This window comes from Paroedura picta, chromosome 4, assembly GCF_049243985.1.
Source record: "Paroedura picta isolate Pp20150507F chromosome 4, Ppicta_v3.0, whole genome shotgun sequence".
NCBI lineage: Eukaryota > Metazoa > Chordata > Lepidosauria > Squamata > Gekkonidae > Paroedura > Paroedura picta.
In genome coordinates, this window is record NC_135372.1 from 101689996 (window position 1) to 101708068 (window position 18073).

Consider the following 18073-nt stretch of genomic DNA (forward strand, 5'->3'; position numbering starts at 1 on the left):
AAGAGTGCTTGGAAGCTCACACCTTGAATAAATCTTTGTTGGTCTTAAAATCAGAGTCCAGTAACACTTTTTACTGTGGATGAGTCAGTTTTCTCAGAGCGGTTCTCACAGATCAGTTCTATTAGAGGTCTCTCATCCCCCATGTTGTGGGGAAAGGAAGTGAAGGCAATTGTAAGCCACTTTGAGACTCCTTCTTTGTAAGAGGGAACATCCTTCCCCTCTACCCCACTTCAGCACCCAACCTTCCAAAAGACACTCATCTTCTGACATTGCCATCATCTTTCGAAGATGATGTTTTTTTTCCTACAGCAGTGAATTCTGGAGATAGGCCAGGCCAAGAAAAGCAAGCTGTATTTATGCTGCTTCAGGAAACATACTGCTGCAGTTGAATCCCCAGGAGCGATCATTAAAACCAGCATGGGAGAAAATTATAGGCATCAAATTGCAAGTACAGCTTTGTAGCCCAAGCCCATTAGATAAGTAGAGTCTTGAGGCCAACAGCTGGGATTAAGACACAGAGAATAGAAACGTTAACTGGCTAAATGTATGGCTACTACCTGGATAGAAAAATGCTTAGAGATGCTGCACATGCCATTCTGAGCTCCTTGAAGGAAGGTGGTGTACAACCAAAAAAGACCCATCCTGAGTTCCAGAGTCCAGGCACTTTAGCTATATTTTCACACATTACAGCTGAATGGAAGCACACAGGGCAAGTGGCTCCCAGCAATGCAATCCGTGCATTCTATCACATCCTCTTTGGCAAGAGGGAAGCAGCATCTGAACAGCTCCTTCTGCTCCAATTCTGCACATACTTATGCGGGAGTCCAAAGCAGTCAGCAGCAGGACTTATTTCCTGAGTAACCTCGGCCAAAATCAGAACCAGCAGCAACTTAGAACAGGAAACCAAGGATTGTTGGAAGAAGAGCTACTTAGTTTTAAGGAGCTATTAAAGGGCATGGTTTGTAGGACCAGCAAAATCCAGTTTAATCCTTTTCACTTTTGAAGCAGCAACTTTGTTCAGACCTTTCATAAGGCAATGACCTTAAAGTATTTAATTCTTTCAGATGTTGACGCATGTCTTCAGGCATCAATATGCTGCTGTAGCAAAAATCCTTGACATTAGACACAGGAAGTAAATACATGGCAGCAAGTGAGAAAAGGATGAGCTGCATGGGTACTGGAACGCTTTGTTAAGATACTACTAGAGGATTCTTGACAAAAGGCCAGCAAGCATTTCCTGAAGGATCCTAGGAAGATTTCTACGCCACAAAGGCAGCGCGGAGAAGGCAGGCGGCGCGGAGTCCAGGTGAGAAGGCGGGTAGCGGGGTAAGTCCTGGTGCACGGGCTGTAGTGGGGTCGGTGAGACGCGGGACTCATTGGGGGCGTTGTGGGTGTGAGGAGGTGTGGCCGGTCGTCGTTGTTTTGGTGCAGCGGGGAGGCGCGGGCGTTTTGCAGGGTGGCCTACCTTGCTCTGCGGGGTGGGAGGCTCCGGTGGCAGGATCTCTGAAGTGTCGGGGCGAGGCGTGGTCTCCGGCCGGACGGGGAGGCTGTTCCCGGCAGTGAAGCGCGCGGCGGGAGCCAGAGGGGGCAGCGTGGGCCGGCATCATAGTGGGCACCGGTGAGGTGAGGGTCTCTGGCAGCGGCGGTTGGCAGCGCGGGCCGCTCCTGGCGGCACGGGGCGGCGGCAAGGCATCAGGTTGGTGGTGGGGCTGATGGGGAGCCATGTCATGGCGGGGGGTGGCGGCATGCGTTGGATGGCTGGGGTCCCTGGGGTGGGAAAGGAGCAGGGATGCGGCGTCTTTGACGCGGCATCCCTACTCCTTTCCCTAGGGCGAGGGGAGGGTGCCATGAGGACTCACAGCGTTGTAAGGTGGCTTGTCCTTCGGCGCGGTAAGTCATCTGGCAGCCGGGCGAGGCCGGGCCGGGCCAAGCCGGCAATGGGGAGCCGCGCGAAGCTCCTGATTGGGCCCTCTGAGTTTTTATCCTGGACAGCTCCCTCCCTAACTCCTCCCCAGGAGCCCTTACTCTTTTATCTAATCCGCTCCGCAAGAGCGGATTAAAGATTATGAACTGACCAAGTATTCTGTTTGATTAACTGAGAAAGAATTTCCAAATTCTTCCTCTACAGCCATCTTTCCTAAAACTTACCCATATTTCCCAAAACCTATCATTTAGCAATTATACAGAAACTATAATCCTCTAGATATTGTGTGTATTATATATCATCTCTATATCAAGGAACTTTGAAGATGAATTTTGGAATAGACAGCTGGCTGGGTTTTCTCACATTTGAAAGCCAGCTACAATTTGGTAAAAATGTTTGGCTAACAAGCATGACAAATGCAAGCAAAGCATGCTAAGCTTTCCAACACTTTGCCTATCAGTATCAAGTCTGGCCTACAGCTGTCCTGGGGTAACCAGATAGATTAGAGGCTAGCTGCACTGGCATTGAGGCTGTATTATGCCAGGCACCTGAAAAGCCAATCCCTAGGTAGTGGATTTTCTGTTCAAAGGAGAGAGTTCTAATCTGTAGTCAAATCTACCAGCAAAGGCCCCAAATTCACTGGCTTTGCAAAAACTGGTATGAAATCAGTCTTGCAGATAGACACAAGGCATTTCTCTTATTTTCCTATAGAATATTTATCAGCCCTTGAAGGACAGTAGGTCAAGAAAAAGGAATAAACTGTCTTAAAACGAGTGCTCCTCATACCCCTTTGGCAGCCCAACCCTTTTTGCTCAAGACCATGCCTTGACTCTGAACAGGTGAATGAGAAATTTGATCACCCACAAGAAGACTGTTCTGGGCCAGTCTATAACTGCTGTGTTCCCTCTCAAAGATCATCATGCCTAGGCATCCTCTCTATTACACATAGTACACTATAGTCAGCTCCAGATACTGGGATCCAACTGAGTGCAGAGTTACAGAAAGAGCAATTCTACAACTGATAACATTTTACCAGATTAGAAGTGAACATGGTTGTTACTCAGACCAGAGAACCAAGGCTCTTACCGAAAGAACAAAGTTTGTATCCAGTGGCACCTTAAAAGCCAACAAAACATAATTCAAGGTATAAGCTTTCGTGTGCAGGCATACTTCTTCAGATATTTTATAAGGTTTATAACACTATAAAAATTATAAACTATAATAACCATAATGTTAACACACGCCAAGTTCAATGATTTGTACTGCACCAATGTTACAATGAATTCATACTGTAGACTGTCTTGAGCCGAAAGTGAGGGTGCTATATAAATGTAATAAAATAAAAAAGCTTATAATTTGAATCAAACTTTGCTCATCTTCAAGCTGCCACTGGGATCAAACTTTGTTCTGCTGCTTCAGACCAACATGGCTAACCGCTTGAATCTCTCTTACCATAAGGATTGATTATGTTTTCAGCATCCTACAAAGCTCTGCCTAATCTTTCCTTGAAAGCCTCCAAGGACAATCCCACAACTTCCTTGAACATCTTGTTCTGAACACTCAACTGCTCCAACAAGTTTTGTTTGACCTTGATCTACCTTGACGTTAAGTCAACTGTCACTCTATCTTCAATGTAGAAAAGTATTTGCTGAAAGCAGAATGTTTTGAAATGAAAGGACAGACTACTGCCACTTTCACCCTTAACCCACAAAACCACCTTTATTCAGATGAACACATGCAGCTGCCTTAAACTGAATCCGACTCAGTCCCTTAAGAACGGTATAGTCTACTTGGACTGGCAGCAGCTCCCCAGGGTCTCAGGTTAGGGGTCTTTCACATCACCTCCTAACTTGATCCTTAAATTGGAGCTTGAATTGTGACCTTCTGCATGCCAAGCAGATGTTCTACCACTGAGCCATGGCCCTGTCCTTCCTTCTACTTTTTTCACAATAAAATGAAGAGATTGAAGTATTTTGTAAGATTGGTCTTCAAATGAAAAAAGGCAGCCAAACTCAACAGGGGCATACGGTCAAATTGCCCAGGTCAAAATAAGTTGCATGGAGTGGTTTAATCAGTAACTGATTCTTACTTTTCTAAGGTACTGGCTTTATCTTTTGCTTTTCTGAAATACAATTGTAATGAAGTTTTAATGTTAGCATCTATGCAGTGCCTTGGGTTCCAGTGTTACACAGGCAAGTAAGCTTTGCAGGGGCTTTTCAATAACAGCTGCTTTTCTATGCATGCTTTCCCCTGCTAGTAAGATAGATTCTGTACTACCCTACTATCAGTAGTCAAGATTTTAAGGGACAGCCTCATGCACACAACATTCATGCATTATATTTCCATAGTGATCCAGGGAGAGTGAACACTTGCATGGAAAAATACAATATTAATCTGCCTGTATACAAGAGTAAAGGAAGTGTTAAATATACTGGGCCAAAAAGCTAGCAGCTATCTAACTCTGCAGGAGATCTACTAGCTAGCAAAACGAAATCAAAGTATCTTTGACATGCAGCCTACCACAAAAAATTATCAGAACAACCCTCTCTTCTCAGGAAGCACACTAATGATAAAACACAAATATGTACTTTAAGAACTATATTTTGTTTTTATCTGGCTGAATCACCTCTATGGACTTAATCTGCCAAAAGGACCAAGAACATATGGCTAAAGATGTAGCACTACTATAGTACTGGTCTTACATGCTTTTCTTAAGCATGGTTGAGTAACAGAAGGGCTTAAACTCCGTGCAAGCAAATCATGAAGGCCAATGTGATACTAAGATTTCAGTAAGTATTTAAGAATAAATATAAGGAAGAAGTTGAGTCCAGGAATCTCTAGCTTAATCTAACATCTAACATGCCTAATATAGCAGTCATCAGCTTTGGATAATATACACTTAATATTGGTTTTACAAAATAACCTTATTCTACTAAACATGCAACCTGCTAAAGAGCAACAGCAGTTTAAAAGTAACTACTGTTCCCCTGCCATTTAGTTCCAAATTATGCCTGCCTGAGGGTGTGACTATCTAAAGTGCTACCTGGCCTGCTTAAGTAAGACAGGCGAACCCCTGAAATCAAAGTCTTGGGCTTTAGTACAATGTAAAATCTAGCTGCACTTTGGGCACAGAGGTCAGCCAAACTATAAAGCTGAAGAATGTAATTTGAGGGGCAAGTTTCATATGCCAGCTCGTGTCCCATGACAGACCTTCTGGAGATCTCCAGTGGTAATCCTGTACTTCTAGTTTCAGAGCAAAGGAAAACTAGATTCTAGGGTACACAGGAACATCTTTTCAATCCCCAGCTAAAGTGGTCTTTCAGCACATAGCAGTTGCTCCAGCTTGTCAGAGCTGATGTCACTGGCCTTGGCCCATGCACATCAGTGGCTCCATGGCTTTATTGTAGCACTGTGTCATTCTTCAGTTAGCAGCTCTGCAGGCACATCCATACTATCACCAGCACTAGGACTGGAATTTAAAAATAGTATTCTTGAAATAGTAAACAAATCATGCCCCTCCCCAATTAAAATGGAAACCCCCAATTTAAGTACGTATACCCCAGGATTTCAGCTTTTAGGTGAGCCCAGTATGCTTGCCCCTCCAGCTGTGAGTAAGCATTTACACTGATCATAGAAACAGGATTTTTTGGTTTGCTGAGTTTGTCACACATAAAGGTGGCGCTTTGTCCGTTTGACAGTAGTATTCAGAAACAGCCCCAGCAAGTAATAACCAAAATGTCATTCATCCTACACAACAGCACAGGCAAATTATTCTTGCTCCAGCACATGCTATTGGCTAGCGAGGGGAACCTCAAGCAATTGGACAAGTCAATTACTCACTTATGCTTATACCAGACTAGGATTTAAAGCCATTCAACAGCCAATGGAACAAATTCACAAGACCAGAAATGGTACATGACAAGCCCATGCCACAGTCTTACCTGCACCATGTCCAACACCATCCCAGCAGCTACCGTTCCAAACCCTGCCAGCAGGAAAGGAAAGAGGACTTGCAGCCCAATTGAAAAGGAGGTCTCTTTGAGCGGAGAGCTTGGCTCCGGGCCCCGATCCGTGCTGGTATCATCACTCTCAGTGGTCTGACTGCCATTCTCCAGGAGGGCATCTTCCTCGTGTACCCCTTTGGCATTGGCGCGAGATTCTATCACCACCACTTCCACCCCAACTACTTCAGGTCCCAAAAACTCTGAAGATTCAACTAGATGCTCTCTGTCAGGGCTGGAGAGACAGTCTATAGGTCCAGAAACAATGGGTAACACCACTCCATTGATGTGATGAGCTTCTTTTTGTTCCTGTTTGGATGTCATGTTGCAAAATTACAAAGGCTTCCCCCAAACCCTTGAAGTACTACAGAAGACAGTTGATAGAGGAAGTTTTTTTTGGCTTGGGGTTTCAGCCTTTCGATATACAGATACCAACCCACCTAACCGCACAGTTATATCTTTAGCTGCAAGGTCTGTTCCTCTAGCAAAACCCCCCATCAAGCAGAATCCAGAACTGGAAATGCCAGCCACTGAGCCAGCAAAGAAACTGCAGCAGATTCCAGCAAGATCAAATCCACTCCAGTTTGTGTTGCCTGCACTTCTCGCTTCGGCAAGGATCCTTCAGACACAACTCACTAATTGGCCAGATTACTAACTTCTTTGGTTCAAAGCTTCCTGGATCATCAACTTCCCAGATCTGTATCCTTAGTTTCAGGTTCTGATTTGTTTGGTTATGTTTTTTTCTTCTCTAAACAGCAACTGCAAGGAATAAATAGTTCAATAATTCTTCAGAGACAATGGGAGAGAGATTTTTCCCCTCAGAAAGGCACACGGTAAATTAGAATCTTTAAAAACAATTTGACACAATTTTGGATCCTAGCTTAAAAAATAAGAATAATAAAGCTTCTGAATTCAGATTCCTAGCCAGTTGCTGATTTTTCTACTTCAGAGGACAAGAGTCTTGAAAAACAGAATGTTTCCACCAGAAGGAAAGCTCTACTTCCATAGGATTCCAGGCAATTCAGAGAGGCTTGCTTAACAGCTTGTCAGGGGTCTTCTCACCTTCTCCAGCTGCCCATCACGCTCTTTGCAAGACAGTCTGGCTTCCCAGGAGCTGTGAGCAGAGCCAACCTCTTTCTCAGAAAGGAAATCTCTCACCTTGCATCATGTGGCAATGAAGGCTCTTATTTAAAGCAACAGAAGTCCCCGGAGAAGCTTACGCTGAGAGCTTATCCCAAGCAAGGCTGAAAAATTCTTCCACTGATGTTTCAGGAATCATTCCACTCTCACCTTTAAAAAGAAGGAGGGGGAAATACACATGACATAACTTCTAGGTATACACAGAACAGCTCTTTCATTCACAAAATCCCTCCCTCCCATGTAGTCATATATACATCAATAGCTTTAGTGTTCTTCTTTATGCTGGTGGAATTAGCTCTCCTTTCTTAAAAAAACCCCACCTACCACTGCTCTACATATACAGCCACAATATAAAGCACAGCTGCAAAGGAAGAGGCCCTTACATTTCCTCTGCTCCTACCCAGTTTCCCTTCCTGACATTAGGCCCACTCCCAATTGAGTTCATGCACAGTCACCACAGGACATAAAGCACAGATGTGTTACATGTACAGGACAAACACCTTTGTTCACAGCTCATGATCCATTACAATGGCAGACAATGAACACCCTCAAAACTGAGTCTGGCTAGCATTTTATACCCTCAAAGCTATTCCTCACTCAGGAGGGACATACACAACACTACTAGGTTCCAAAGCCACAAACCTGGCAGTTTCTTTTTCTACAAGAATGGAGTGGAGAGGCTGGGGGGAGGGCAAGAAGAACACCACAGAGGGGAGGTGCATGAATGTGTAAGTGTATATGCACTACTGCCCTCTGCTGCGTGTGTGATGCTTCTAATCCAATATGTAGATAAATTTTGTTTATACATATCTGAGACAGGAAAAGGGGGGATATTAAACAACCTGGCCTTTTCATCTGCTGTACAGGAAACACCTGTAGAAGCCCTGTCACCTTGCTAGGTTTGAGGTTCTAACAATCATATATGTCAGGTTCAAGTCTTCAGCTTGGCACTGTAGCATGTGAAAGTTAGGAACTTGCTCCTTTTGGAAAGTGTCGGGTTCATTTCAATTTCCTAGTGGAGCCATATTAGCCCACAATAGCACGGCTAGAGTCCAGTCCAGTTGCACCTGAAGAGATCCGTGAGTTCCATGTCTGAAGAAAAGAGCCTTGACTTTCAAGAGCTTATAACCAAAAGTTCTTGTTGGTCTCCAGGTGCTACCAGACTGGAATCTAAGTTCATTTTCCTCTCCCTAAGCAAGCTCAAGATCCCACATACCTCAACATAGCATTTTTTTTTTACACAGCTAAACCTTTTCATCACTGAAATGACACATGGTCTCCCTACAGATAGGAGTGTCCTTGTCACATCCACACCACACTTTTGCATAGCACTTGGTAGTAACAGCCTGTGAAGCCCCAGTTTCCTGAATTCATTGCTTTCAAAGCCAAAGTCATTGTTAGCACTCAAACGCAACCCTGTGAATTTTTTTTTCACACAGGGAGTTTAACCAGCCAAACTAGGCATGTTTTCTAGCCAGATGCATGGAAAAGATAACTGTTCTTTAGAAATTAAAAAAGGAAGCCCCAAACAGATACCAATCCTTAGACTGCAAAGAAAGCCGGACAAGTGTTCACATTCCAAGCTCCTCGTCAGCCTATGAGTAAGGCAGCGGCTCATGCAGCACCATCAAATCGCATGCAACGCAGGCTTCCTGAGAATGCATTTCAGGATTCTGAGTAATCCTCCTAATTTCACAAGTCGTCTACGACACAAGCCTCCTCTATGCCACATCTCACCGCCAGCCTTTCGTCAATACCTTTTCACCTGCCCCCAAGCGCGGGAGGACCACTTCTGCTCCTCCACACCCTCCTCAGTAGAGGCGCTGGGGGGCAGGCGACGGCCATGCCCCCACCCGCTCCACACCAGCCAGGTGCAAACCCGCCGCAATTTGAGAGCCAACCGCTCACACCCTCCCCTGATCGACGCTCCCCATCTAACGAGGAGCCCCCGACGCAGCCCCACCACCGGGGCCCTTCAACCTCACCCTCCTCGCGGAGGGCGAAAGGCGTCGAGCCCCCAGGGCGCCAGAGCAGCCCTAGAGCGCAGCAGCAGCAGCAGCGCGCAGCCTGCACCCCCAGCCCAGAGCGATCCCCCCCAATGAGGCAGCCGGCCCTTCTCCCGCCACCCTATTCCAAGGGGCTCCGGACTCCTGCCTGTGCGGAGACCGACGCAGGGCGAGCGGAGGAGGGGGAGAAGGCGACGGCGACCCGCGCGGGATGAAGACGCTGAAGCCTGCCCGTTCCGCCAGCCTCGCTCCCCGCAAGGACCCGCTGGGGAGCCAGCAACTGGTACCCTTCGGCAGGCTTCAGCCTCCTTGTCTCCTTCTTCAGGACATCCCTCCCTCCCTGCTGCGGCGCCCCGGAGGGACAGACCTGCGCCCAGCAGACGCTGCCTGCCGCCCCCGGCTTCCTGGCGGCTGTGCTTGCGGGAGCCCGTCCCGACCTCTCCCCGCCGCCGCGATGTTGCATTTGGACAAGCAACCCGAAGCCGCCGCCGCTGCTGCTGCTGGCAGAGCGAGTTCGAGGCAAGCAGGATATAACCTCCTCCCCACCTTGGAGATTTGACAGCGCGGCTCTCCAATACAAGCACGCCGTTTCCCGCCCTGCTCTCCGCCCATTGGCTCCTCCAAGATGACCTCACAGTTTCGCGTTGGAGCCGAGGTTTAGTGGGCTTTCTAGCCAATCGCGGCAGGGGGGGGAGGCGGGCTTTGCGGTGCGGCTCTCGTCCTCTTAGCCCGTGAGGAGGGCGGGTGTCCGGGAAGGAGCCAATCAGGCGCTCCCGGCGAAATTACGGGGTTTTTGTTTTTGTAAAAGCCCTCGCATTCCTGGGCAGTTGCGGCAGCTGCTCCGAAGCCTGGTTCTCCGGCGCTGCTGCTTTAAAGGCGACCCTGGTCGTGTGAGGTTGCAGGAGAGGAGGAGGAATAATAAAACGCTTCCCCTCAGGTGGGCGGCTGTGTTGGTTTCAAGCAGCAGAACATGGTCCGAGTCCAGGGGCAGCTTTAAGACCCACAGAGTCAAGGGATAAGCCTTCGGGTGCACTCGCACTAGTTCAGGTACAACATATAGAGGGGAAGCAGTAAATCAGCATACAGCCAAACGAAGGTGTTGAACAGAGTCAAGGACCAAATAGGAATAACAAGCTTCGTGCATAAGGTTAGTTAGTTTGAGCTTAGTTCGGGGGAGGGGAAAGGCACACAGTGAAAGAAAGAAATATGTCAAAATTAGGGATTGATGGACAGATTGGGATTGAGATTGATGGACAACTTCCCTAATTGTGGAAGCTGAATGTAATTAACTGATCCTGCCATCACTGTGTTCCAAAACACCTTAATATAAACAGAAAATTAGCTGAACAACAAGAGGACTTTTATGGTATTTTTCTTCCTGATGTACCAGTTTTCTACTTGCACAGATGAAAAAAATTCAATTAAAAATACAGGAGGAGCATTAAAAAAATGGTGTATGCCTCCTATTTGAAACACTTGTTCTGCTGCGTATGTAAACCAAGTTTCAGATGGAAGGGAAAGCATACCAGGACACCTGCTATCTTGTCTGAACTACATCCTCAGCTGTTACATGAATGCTGTTAGTGCACCCTAGGCTGGCATGCAAACAACAGAGGTAGAGTGACCCAGGGCCTGGTGTAACTAAGAAAGCATGTCCATTGTGCAATCTGTACAGGTAAATTCATCCTGTTTACCATCACATTTAAATCAGATCTCTTTCAGACTATTATGGGAGGGAAGAGAAAGGCATTTGATACTTGTAGCATGTGCAGTCAGTTAAATACATGTGTACAATAATCACAAGTGATTTTATTTAACTGTTGCTACCTCACTGATTTTTTACTGTTTTAATGTTATTGCTGAAGTCACCTTTTGTGCTATTTTAGCAACAGAAAGTGAGATAGACATTTGTTTAAAAAAGTATTATTATTATTACTATTATTATATTTCTAGCCTGCCACTCCCATAAGGCTCATGGTAGGTTACAGCACAATAAAATCCCCAATATATTAAAAGTTCAAAGCCTAAAAAATCCAACACAACCCCAAGCTGCAACGGAACTACACCACATAACCCATTCATATCCCAGAGGGCACAGAGCACAGAGGTCACTTCACCGCCAAGAGTAGCCCGGGGGGGGGGGTCCAGCTTTTCCCTTGAAGCGCCAGCCTAAACCATAAACCTGGCAGAAGAGCTCTGTTTTACAGGCCCTGCAAAATGCTGGTAAATCCTGCAGGGCCCACAGCTCTTCTGGGAGCTCATTCTACCAGGTGGGGGCCAGAACCGAAAAGGCTTTGGCCCTGGTTGAGGCCAGTCGTGCTTCCCGGGGGCCGGGTATGACCAGAAAGTTTGTACCCGCAGAGCGTAAGACCCTGTGGGGACATAGGATGTGAGGCGGTCCCTCAAGTATGTGGGTCCCATACACTGAAATATGTATCATTTTGCTGTTCTTGTATCTCAAGAACACTATTATTTTGATTGTACAGTCCCTTTTGTATACCAGTCTCAAGTGCCAACAAAATACTCTTGTTGCATGAGATCAGTTTGGTTACTTTCCCTTGTTAGGGGAAATTAATGCGAAGGAACTTGCTCAAGGTCCCATACTGCATTTCAGGCAAAGCCAATTTTATTAACTGCTTTTACTGAGTCTTCATTAAAAAGACATGTGGAACATGATCCTATGTATATTTATTTGAAAGTACCACTAACTTCAGTTAGTCATACTCCTAAGTAGATGGGCATAGGGATGCAGCTGTAGTACAGGAAAATGGAATTGCATAATTGTGCAATCTTAAACAGGATCACACCATTGTAAAAACACTAAGCTCAGTGCACATAGAAAGGTGAAGCTCTGTTTAGGATTATGCTATGCAAGCATCCACATACTTCAATCACAAAATGATTGGCACCACTGACTTAAATTTGTATGTCATATCTTTTACTTAATTGCATCCTCCCCCTAAGATTTTAGTGCAGATTTAGAATATGGAGCTTTATTTTCTGGGCCTTATGGAAATGTGAAAAGGAGAATAAACAGGAAACCATGGAAAGTGATTATATTATGCCGAATGAAGAAATATCACATCTCCATAAGTTGGCTGTGATTTGATAAGATTATGACTTTTAGAATCAAACGTCACCTAATGTTAGAGTTTTGTAAGTAGAGCTCCAGGTATATGATTGGTCTCTAAAAAGCCACTGAGGGAGGAAAATCTAGAATGACTCAAGGCTGTAGTGGTGTGACCTTTGCCTGATCAGAATTTCACCTCCATAGGCTACATTACCAGTAAAGGCAAGTATGGTATCAATATTTTTGATAAGAGAAATGTGGCATAGGGCATAGAGTTAACCTTCCTCCTCCAGTGCTATAGCTGCTCTCTAGAACCAAATCACAAATGAATTTATTGCCTGTATCACCTCAAAGTGCACAGGGGCAAATGTCTGCTTAGAAAGCCCCCATCAGCATTAGCACAAAGGTTGAATCCAGTAGCATCTTTTAAGACGTACAAAGTTTACTTTTGGGGATGAGCTTTCATGTGCATGCATACTTCTCATAAAAGCATTTAGAATCAATGAAAACTGAGTGGGAGGTGGCAGCCTGTACTTATTTACTGTGGCAAAGCGCCACAAAGCCAACTGTGGCATTTTTGCCCCCTCTGGGCCACCATAGTCCACATGGGACTGCTGCAGGACAGGCTCTGTTGGCCCCCACAGCAGGCTAAGGGAGTGTGGAAGAATCCGTGTTCCTTTAGCACTGGGCTCCTGGGGCCCAATCCATGCCAGGCCCAGGTGGACGGTGGCCTGGCAGCAACATTATATGGACACAGTCCATACTGATGCTGCCCTGGCCTTTTCTGCCTGTGCAGAATTGGCCAATACCTCTCATAATAAGTAGCTCTACTCTTAATAGCCAGCTTGGTGTAGTGGTTAGGAGTATGGACTTCTAATCTGGTGAGTCGGGTTTGATTCCGTGCTCCCCCACATGCAACCAGCTGGGTGACCTTGGGCTTGCCACAGCACTGATAAAGCTGTTCTGACATATCACGGCTCTCTCAGCCTCACCTACCTCGCAGGGTGTCTGTTAGGAGAGGAAAGGGAAGGCCACTTTGAGATTTCTTTGGCTAGGAAAAAGCTGCATACAAGAACCAACTCTTCTTAAAGGAAAAGTATGACAAAATGCATACGTAGACTGAAATTGAGATGTGTATGCAGAACCCTAACAGATAATTTTCGGGTAGAGAAAAGTGGCATATAAGAACCAACTTCTTAACAGTAACACCAGCCAGAAATTCACAAGAGAATCTAGTATTTGGGACAATAACCTCTGGATCAAGGTGCTGATGCCCATTTGGGACACTTGGCATTCTTCCTATCAATTTTTACTTTGTTCAAACTTTTGAAAGCAAATTATGGTTTGGTAAGTCAGAATGACAGCCTTGCTAGACATGAAAATAAAAGCAACAAAAAGAAGGGTGACCTTGTTTATAAATAGTGTCACCAGCTGTACCTTCAGGAAATGGATGTGAGAATGCAAAATACCCCTAAGAAAATAAGTAAAGTACAGAAAACCTTGGAGGAAGGAGAGGAGGCAGCTTCAATGACATAAAAAAAGAATTAAATAGGCAAGAACGTGTTTTGGTCTCTTATTTTAAGCCTTTTTCCCATGGCTTGCCAGCAGGTAGTAATGTCAGCAAGTGCATTCAAAGGGAAACAATTTTCATCAGGGTGCCCTGGATCTCAGGAGATTGAACTTGCTTTTAAAAACAACTACTTAAGTTGGTTGCTGTTCATTATTCTTTATATAATAACATTAAGAAGGGAGATGAGGTAAAAAGACACACTATGAAAACTGGCAGTCTAGTCCAGAATGGAAAGATTGCCTTTTTAAAGGGATTGCTGCAGACTAGCTGAGAATTGTTGTCTGTACCCTCAGATTAATCCAAATGACATCACAGTAAAATATTTCAGAGTTTTCTTTCTTTTCTCTCTTTTAAAGATTTATTTTATGAAGGTTGTAGAAAATTGCACCAGGCTTCATCATTTGGGTGGTCAAAGTGCTCATTATATTTCTAAAGGTCCACACCAGGGGTAGTCAAACTGCGGCCCTCCAGATGTCCATGGACTACAATTCCCAGGAGCCCCCTGCCAGCGAATGCTGGCAGGGGGCTCCTGGGAATTGTAGTCCATGGACATCTGGAGGGCCGCAGTTTGACTACCCCTCGTCCACACGCTTCTCTTTCCAGGAGTCAAACTGGGAACTCTAGCAACCCTTCCCCAGGGCCACAAGCATAATTGCACAGAAAGGACACTTAGTCCAACGTTCTTGGGCTCCCCTCCCTTTTTTCTCCATGTGTAGCTCAGAAACAAATTCCTTCTCCTTTAACAGAAATTCAGAGTTTTCATTTATCCGAATTGTTTTGTTTGAACCAGTCATGGGCTTTCAACTTTCCCAATAAGGATTCCAAGCCACAATTTAATCCCAGTTTGGACGCCCCATCTGATTGCCAGAGAACAAACCATATTTTGAAGTTCAGTTATAAAATCTAACGATAGTTTTCTGTGAATGTAAACATTATTAATTTCTGAGAAATGTGTTCGGGGAAGAGCAAGGGAATGCGCTAGTCTCAGATTTCTCAAGGCTCATTTCTGAAACAACAAACTACAGTCTGCTGCTACTGGGAAAATCTGTCTTCCTTCTTGCACCATGGTGGGAGCCCCTGAGGGTCTACAGATCTTGCAAGCCAGAAGGTGCTACTGCGGCTAAAGCTACAATACATTTTTAAAAGGATTACCACTTGCTTTATTTTTTTAATTCGCAACATAGCTGTGTATATCCTAAAATGCTCCAGAGGTCCAAAGGTCACTGTTTGTATGTACAAAATGAAGCTACATATAAGGGGGGGGGGAAGGGGAGAAGCATACAGATAATGGCTATAACAAAAATATTAAAACAACAGCTTGTCAAAAGGAACTGTAATACATCTTAGGAACTTGCTTATACAAACAGGGTCTGAATTCAGGAATGTTTATCCCATAGCAAATTTGCCTTTGCTCGAATGAATTGATGGCTATCTCACAATATCAGGGAACCCTGGCATACAGAAGGGAGATGGTCCATGAAACCTAGAAAGGAGGATTCCTTCCTTAACTCTAGCCTTCTAACTGGTATTAAATATTATTGAGTGTATCTGTATTTCACATTTTCAAACAACAGTAGCCTATTCCAGCAGTGATTACAATAAAATACTCTTGGACTGTCTGCATCAAGAACTTGGCAAGTCAGTACAGTTCTTTTGTGCTGAAGTGAACTGCTGCTACTTCAGAGCAGAGGTATTAACTAATCTGTGATGAAGTACTCTGAAATTACTGAAAAGGAAAGCTAAGAGTCCTTTATCGCACAGGGGCTTAATTTACATTGGTCTTGAAGATGAAGTGAACCGAGTTCTTACCATTTTATAATACTGATGATCTGAATGTGCTCTAATTGTACATTGTCTGAGTGACAATGTATCCTGAGTGACTTAACAAAACCAGAAGCTCGATGAAAAGGCTGTTTTTTTCAGACCCCTGTTTTTCAGAGGCCTGAGCAGAACTTACCCCAAGTTGTTAATTAACGAGACTATTTCGGCATTGATGACCGTGTGTGAATATACAGTGGGATGTGCTACAGTTTGAGCACAGACACCTTCCTCTACCCTCCCATTCCCCATAGAAGCATCATAGTTAGACCTTACTGGAAAACAAAGTACAGAAGTCAAGGTCTTTGGCTGGTGAGGAAACAACATAGAGAAGTGTTGACATGTTCAAGTCAGCTTCTGGATCTATACAGAAAATCACATCATCAAGTTCCTGGAGACAAACATTTTTAAAAACATTTAAACATTTGAAGACTTTTTTCATCTATGTTCATATTTATTTTCTTGAAAAAGGCATACAAAGAAAAGCAGAATCCATATTCTTCTCAGTCAGCATACTTAAGTAATAAGTTGCTTTTCCCACTCCAGAATATAGATTTTCCCAAGATTTGGGCAATGAATGACTGTTGTAGGGATGAATATCGTACAAAAACAGACTGGCAGGAGTCCTTGAAGGAGCTTTGTCAGATCCTGGATCCATTGGACCCAAAGTCAAATCACTATCACAAGCATTTCAAGGTGTCTTCTATGGCAAAGCTGAGACTACTGTTGTCTATTTTTACATCTCTGCTGTGAATGCTCTTGGTTTTCACCTCCAGTGAGAGGCCAACCGCTTGCACTTATAACCCCTTGTACTTAGGCCAGCAGCTGCCCGGAGAGGCAGGATATAAATGTAAAAATAAATAAATAAAAGAGGTAGAATGTAAAACTCCCTTGATAATCCAAAGACAAGGTTACTGTAGGAAGATGTTGTTTACACCAGTGGTCCCCAACCCCCGGTCCGGGTACTGGTCCATGGATCAGTTGGTACCGGGGCTGCGGCTCCTCCTTGTCTTCCTCCCCGACTGCTGCCTCGGGGGCTGCCCTGCCACTCTGCCGCTGGCTCACCTTTGGTGCTCTCCAGAGGCTGCCATTGCTGGGGCTCCCCCTTGGCATGGCACTGCGCAGCTGCTGCTGGCAGTGCCCCCCCCCAATGGGCGGTGGGAAGTCAGGGGTGCCAGCGGGAAAGCAAGTGGAGCAGGGGCTCAGGCGGCAGTGGCAACATCCCTTGGCAAAAGACTACCCCCTCCCGGACCTCAGTAAAATTGTCACATGTTGACTGGTCCCCAGTGATAAAAAGGTTGGGGACCACTGGTTTACACTGTTCCTGTTACAGCGTCCTTAAACTTATGCCTGTAAATATCTTAAGGAATTAAACTTTTGAATACCTTCTTGTTCCAAATCCTCCACTTTCTACCAGGGTCTGTCCCCTCCCCACCATTATTAACCCTGGCCATTATCCATTTGAGTGGTCATCCACTTTGGCTAATTTTTTCCACTTGTTACCTGTATTCCCAGTAGTGGTCTAAGAGCAGTCTAAGGGCTACAACCATCTGGCGGTATGGCTTTGAATGGACCTTTCACGTCTTCTTTCTCCAGATCCTTGTCCTTTCTTTTAAGCTTTCACAGCTGTCTTGGGCTTTAATTTGGCTGACCTAACTTTCATGTGACTGTAACCCTATCTTGGCTTGCAGTTTTGGCCAGAAGTACCAGTATCTTATTGGACAACTGTGATCCTAACGTATCCATGAGCCTCAAGCAGGAACTCTGAGGTGATTTTCATTATCTGGAATACTGTATTTGCCAGCGTATAAGACTACTTTTCCCCCCTGAAAAACATGCCTCCAAGTGGGGGGTCGTCCTATACGCCGGGTGCACTTCAGTTGGGATAGACATAGTGGCCCATAGTACTGTAATGTAATGTAACAAACACTATATTTTGAGTGGAAATATTGGGGGGTCGTCTTATACGCCAGCAAATACGGTAATAGATTTCAGTCACCCTGGCCTTACAATCCAAAAACTCAAAGCAGTTTGCTCATGTGCAAGGCACGTGCGGCACAGGATGCACTGGCGATTGTCAGTCTCTCCCTTTGCTGAGATTTTTGGTGCAGCCTAGATAAAAATATTCTCATATCCTGTGTCCTATGAAGTCATAAATTCCTGTGCAGCTGTTCATATACAGACAAAGAAGCACCTGCCAAATAAAAATCTAAGCACTCACATTCCCCCCCCCCATCCCATTCAATAGGATAAATGGAGAGAATAGGGTGGGGAGTGGGCCATCCAAAGATCATCCAAGAGAAAGTCAGAAACAGGCTATTTAAAAATGCCACATAGATGGTGATAGTATTGTCCCCCCATCCCATTACTGGTGTGTGTGCTACAGAACAGCTCCCAGTCTTATGCTGAACCTAATTTTATTATTACAAGTTTTGTTTTCAAGGCTCATGTTTGCAATATCTTTTCCTTTTATGACTTAAAATATTATAACTTAAATTCTCAATTACATTAATTGAGAAAGTCTGGATTTCATAAAATGTAAAG

General features: G+C 44.9%; 1 protein-coding gene across 5 annotated transcripts in view; it reads right to left on the reverse strand.

Annotated features, from left to right (window-relative positions):
- The window catches only part of SLC41A1 (solute carrier family 41 member 1), a 38564-nt gene extending 28840 nt beyond the window's left edge, over positions 1-9724 (reverse strand). The window contains exons 1-2 of one of the 5 annotated variants that reach the window (XM_077334758.1): positions 9618-9724; positions 5866-7215 (exon numbers count right to left, since the gene is read on the reverse strand). In XM_077334758.1, the coding sequence (XP_077190873.1) occupies positions 5866-6249 (384 nt within the window). In that variant the 5' untranslated portion in view covers positions 6250-7215; positions 9618-9724. The other 4 variants (XM_077334761.1, XM_077334757.1, XM_077334759.1 and 1 more) reach the window with 4 other exon arrangements.
- Between the last annotated feature and the right edge of the window lie 8349 nt (positions 9725-18073).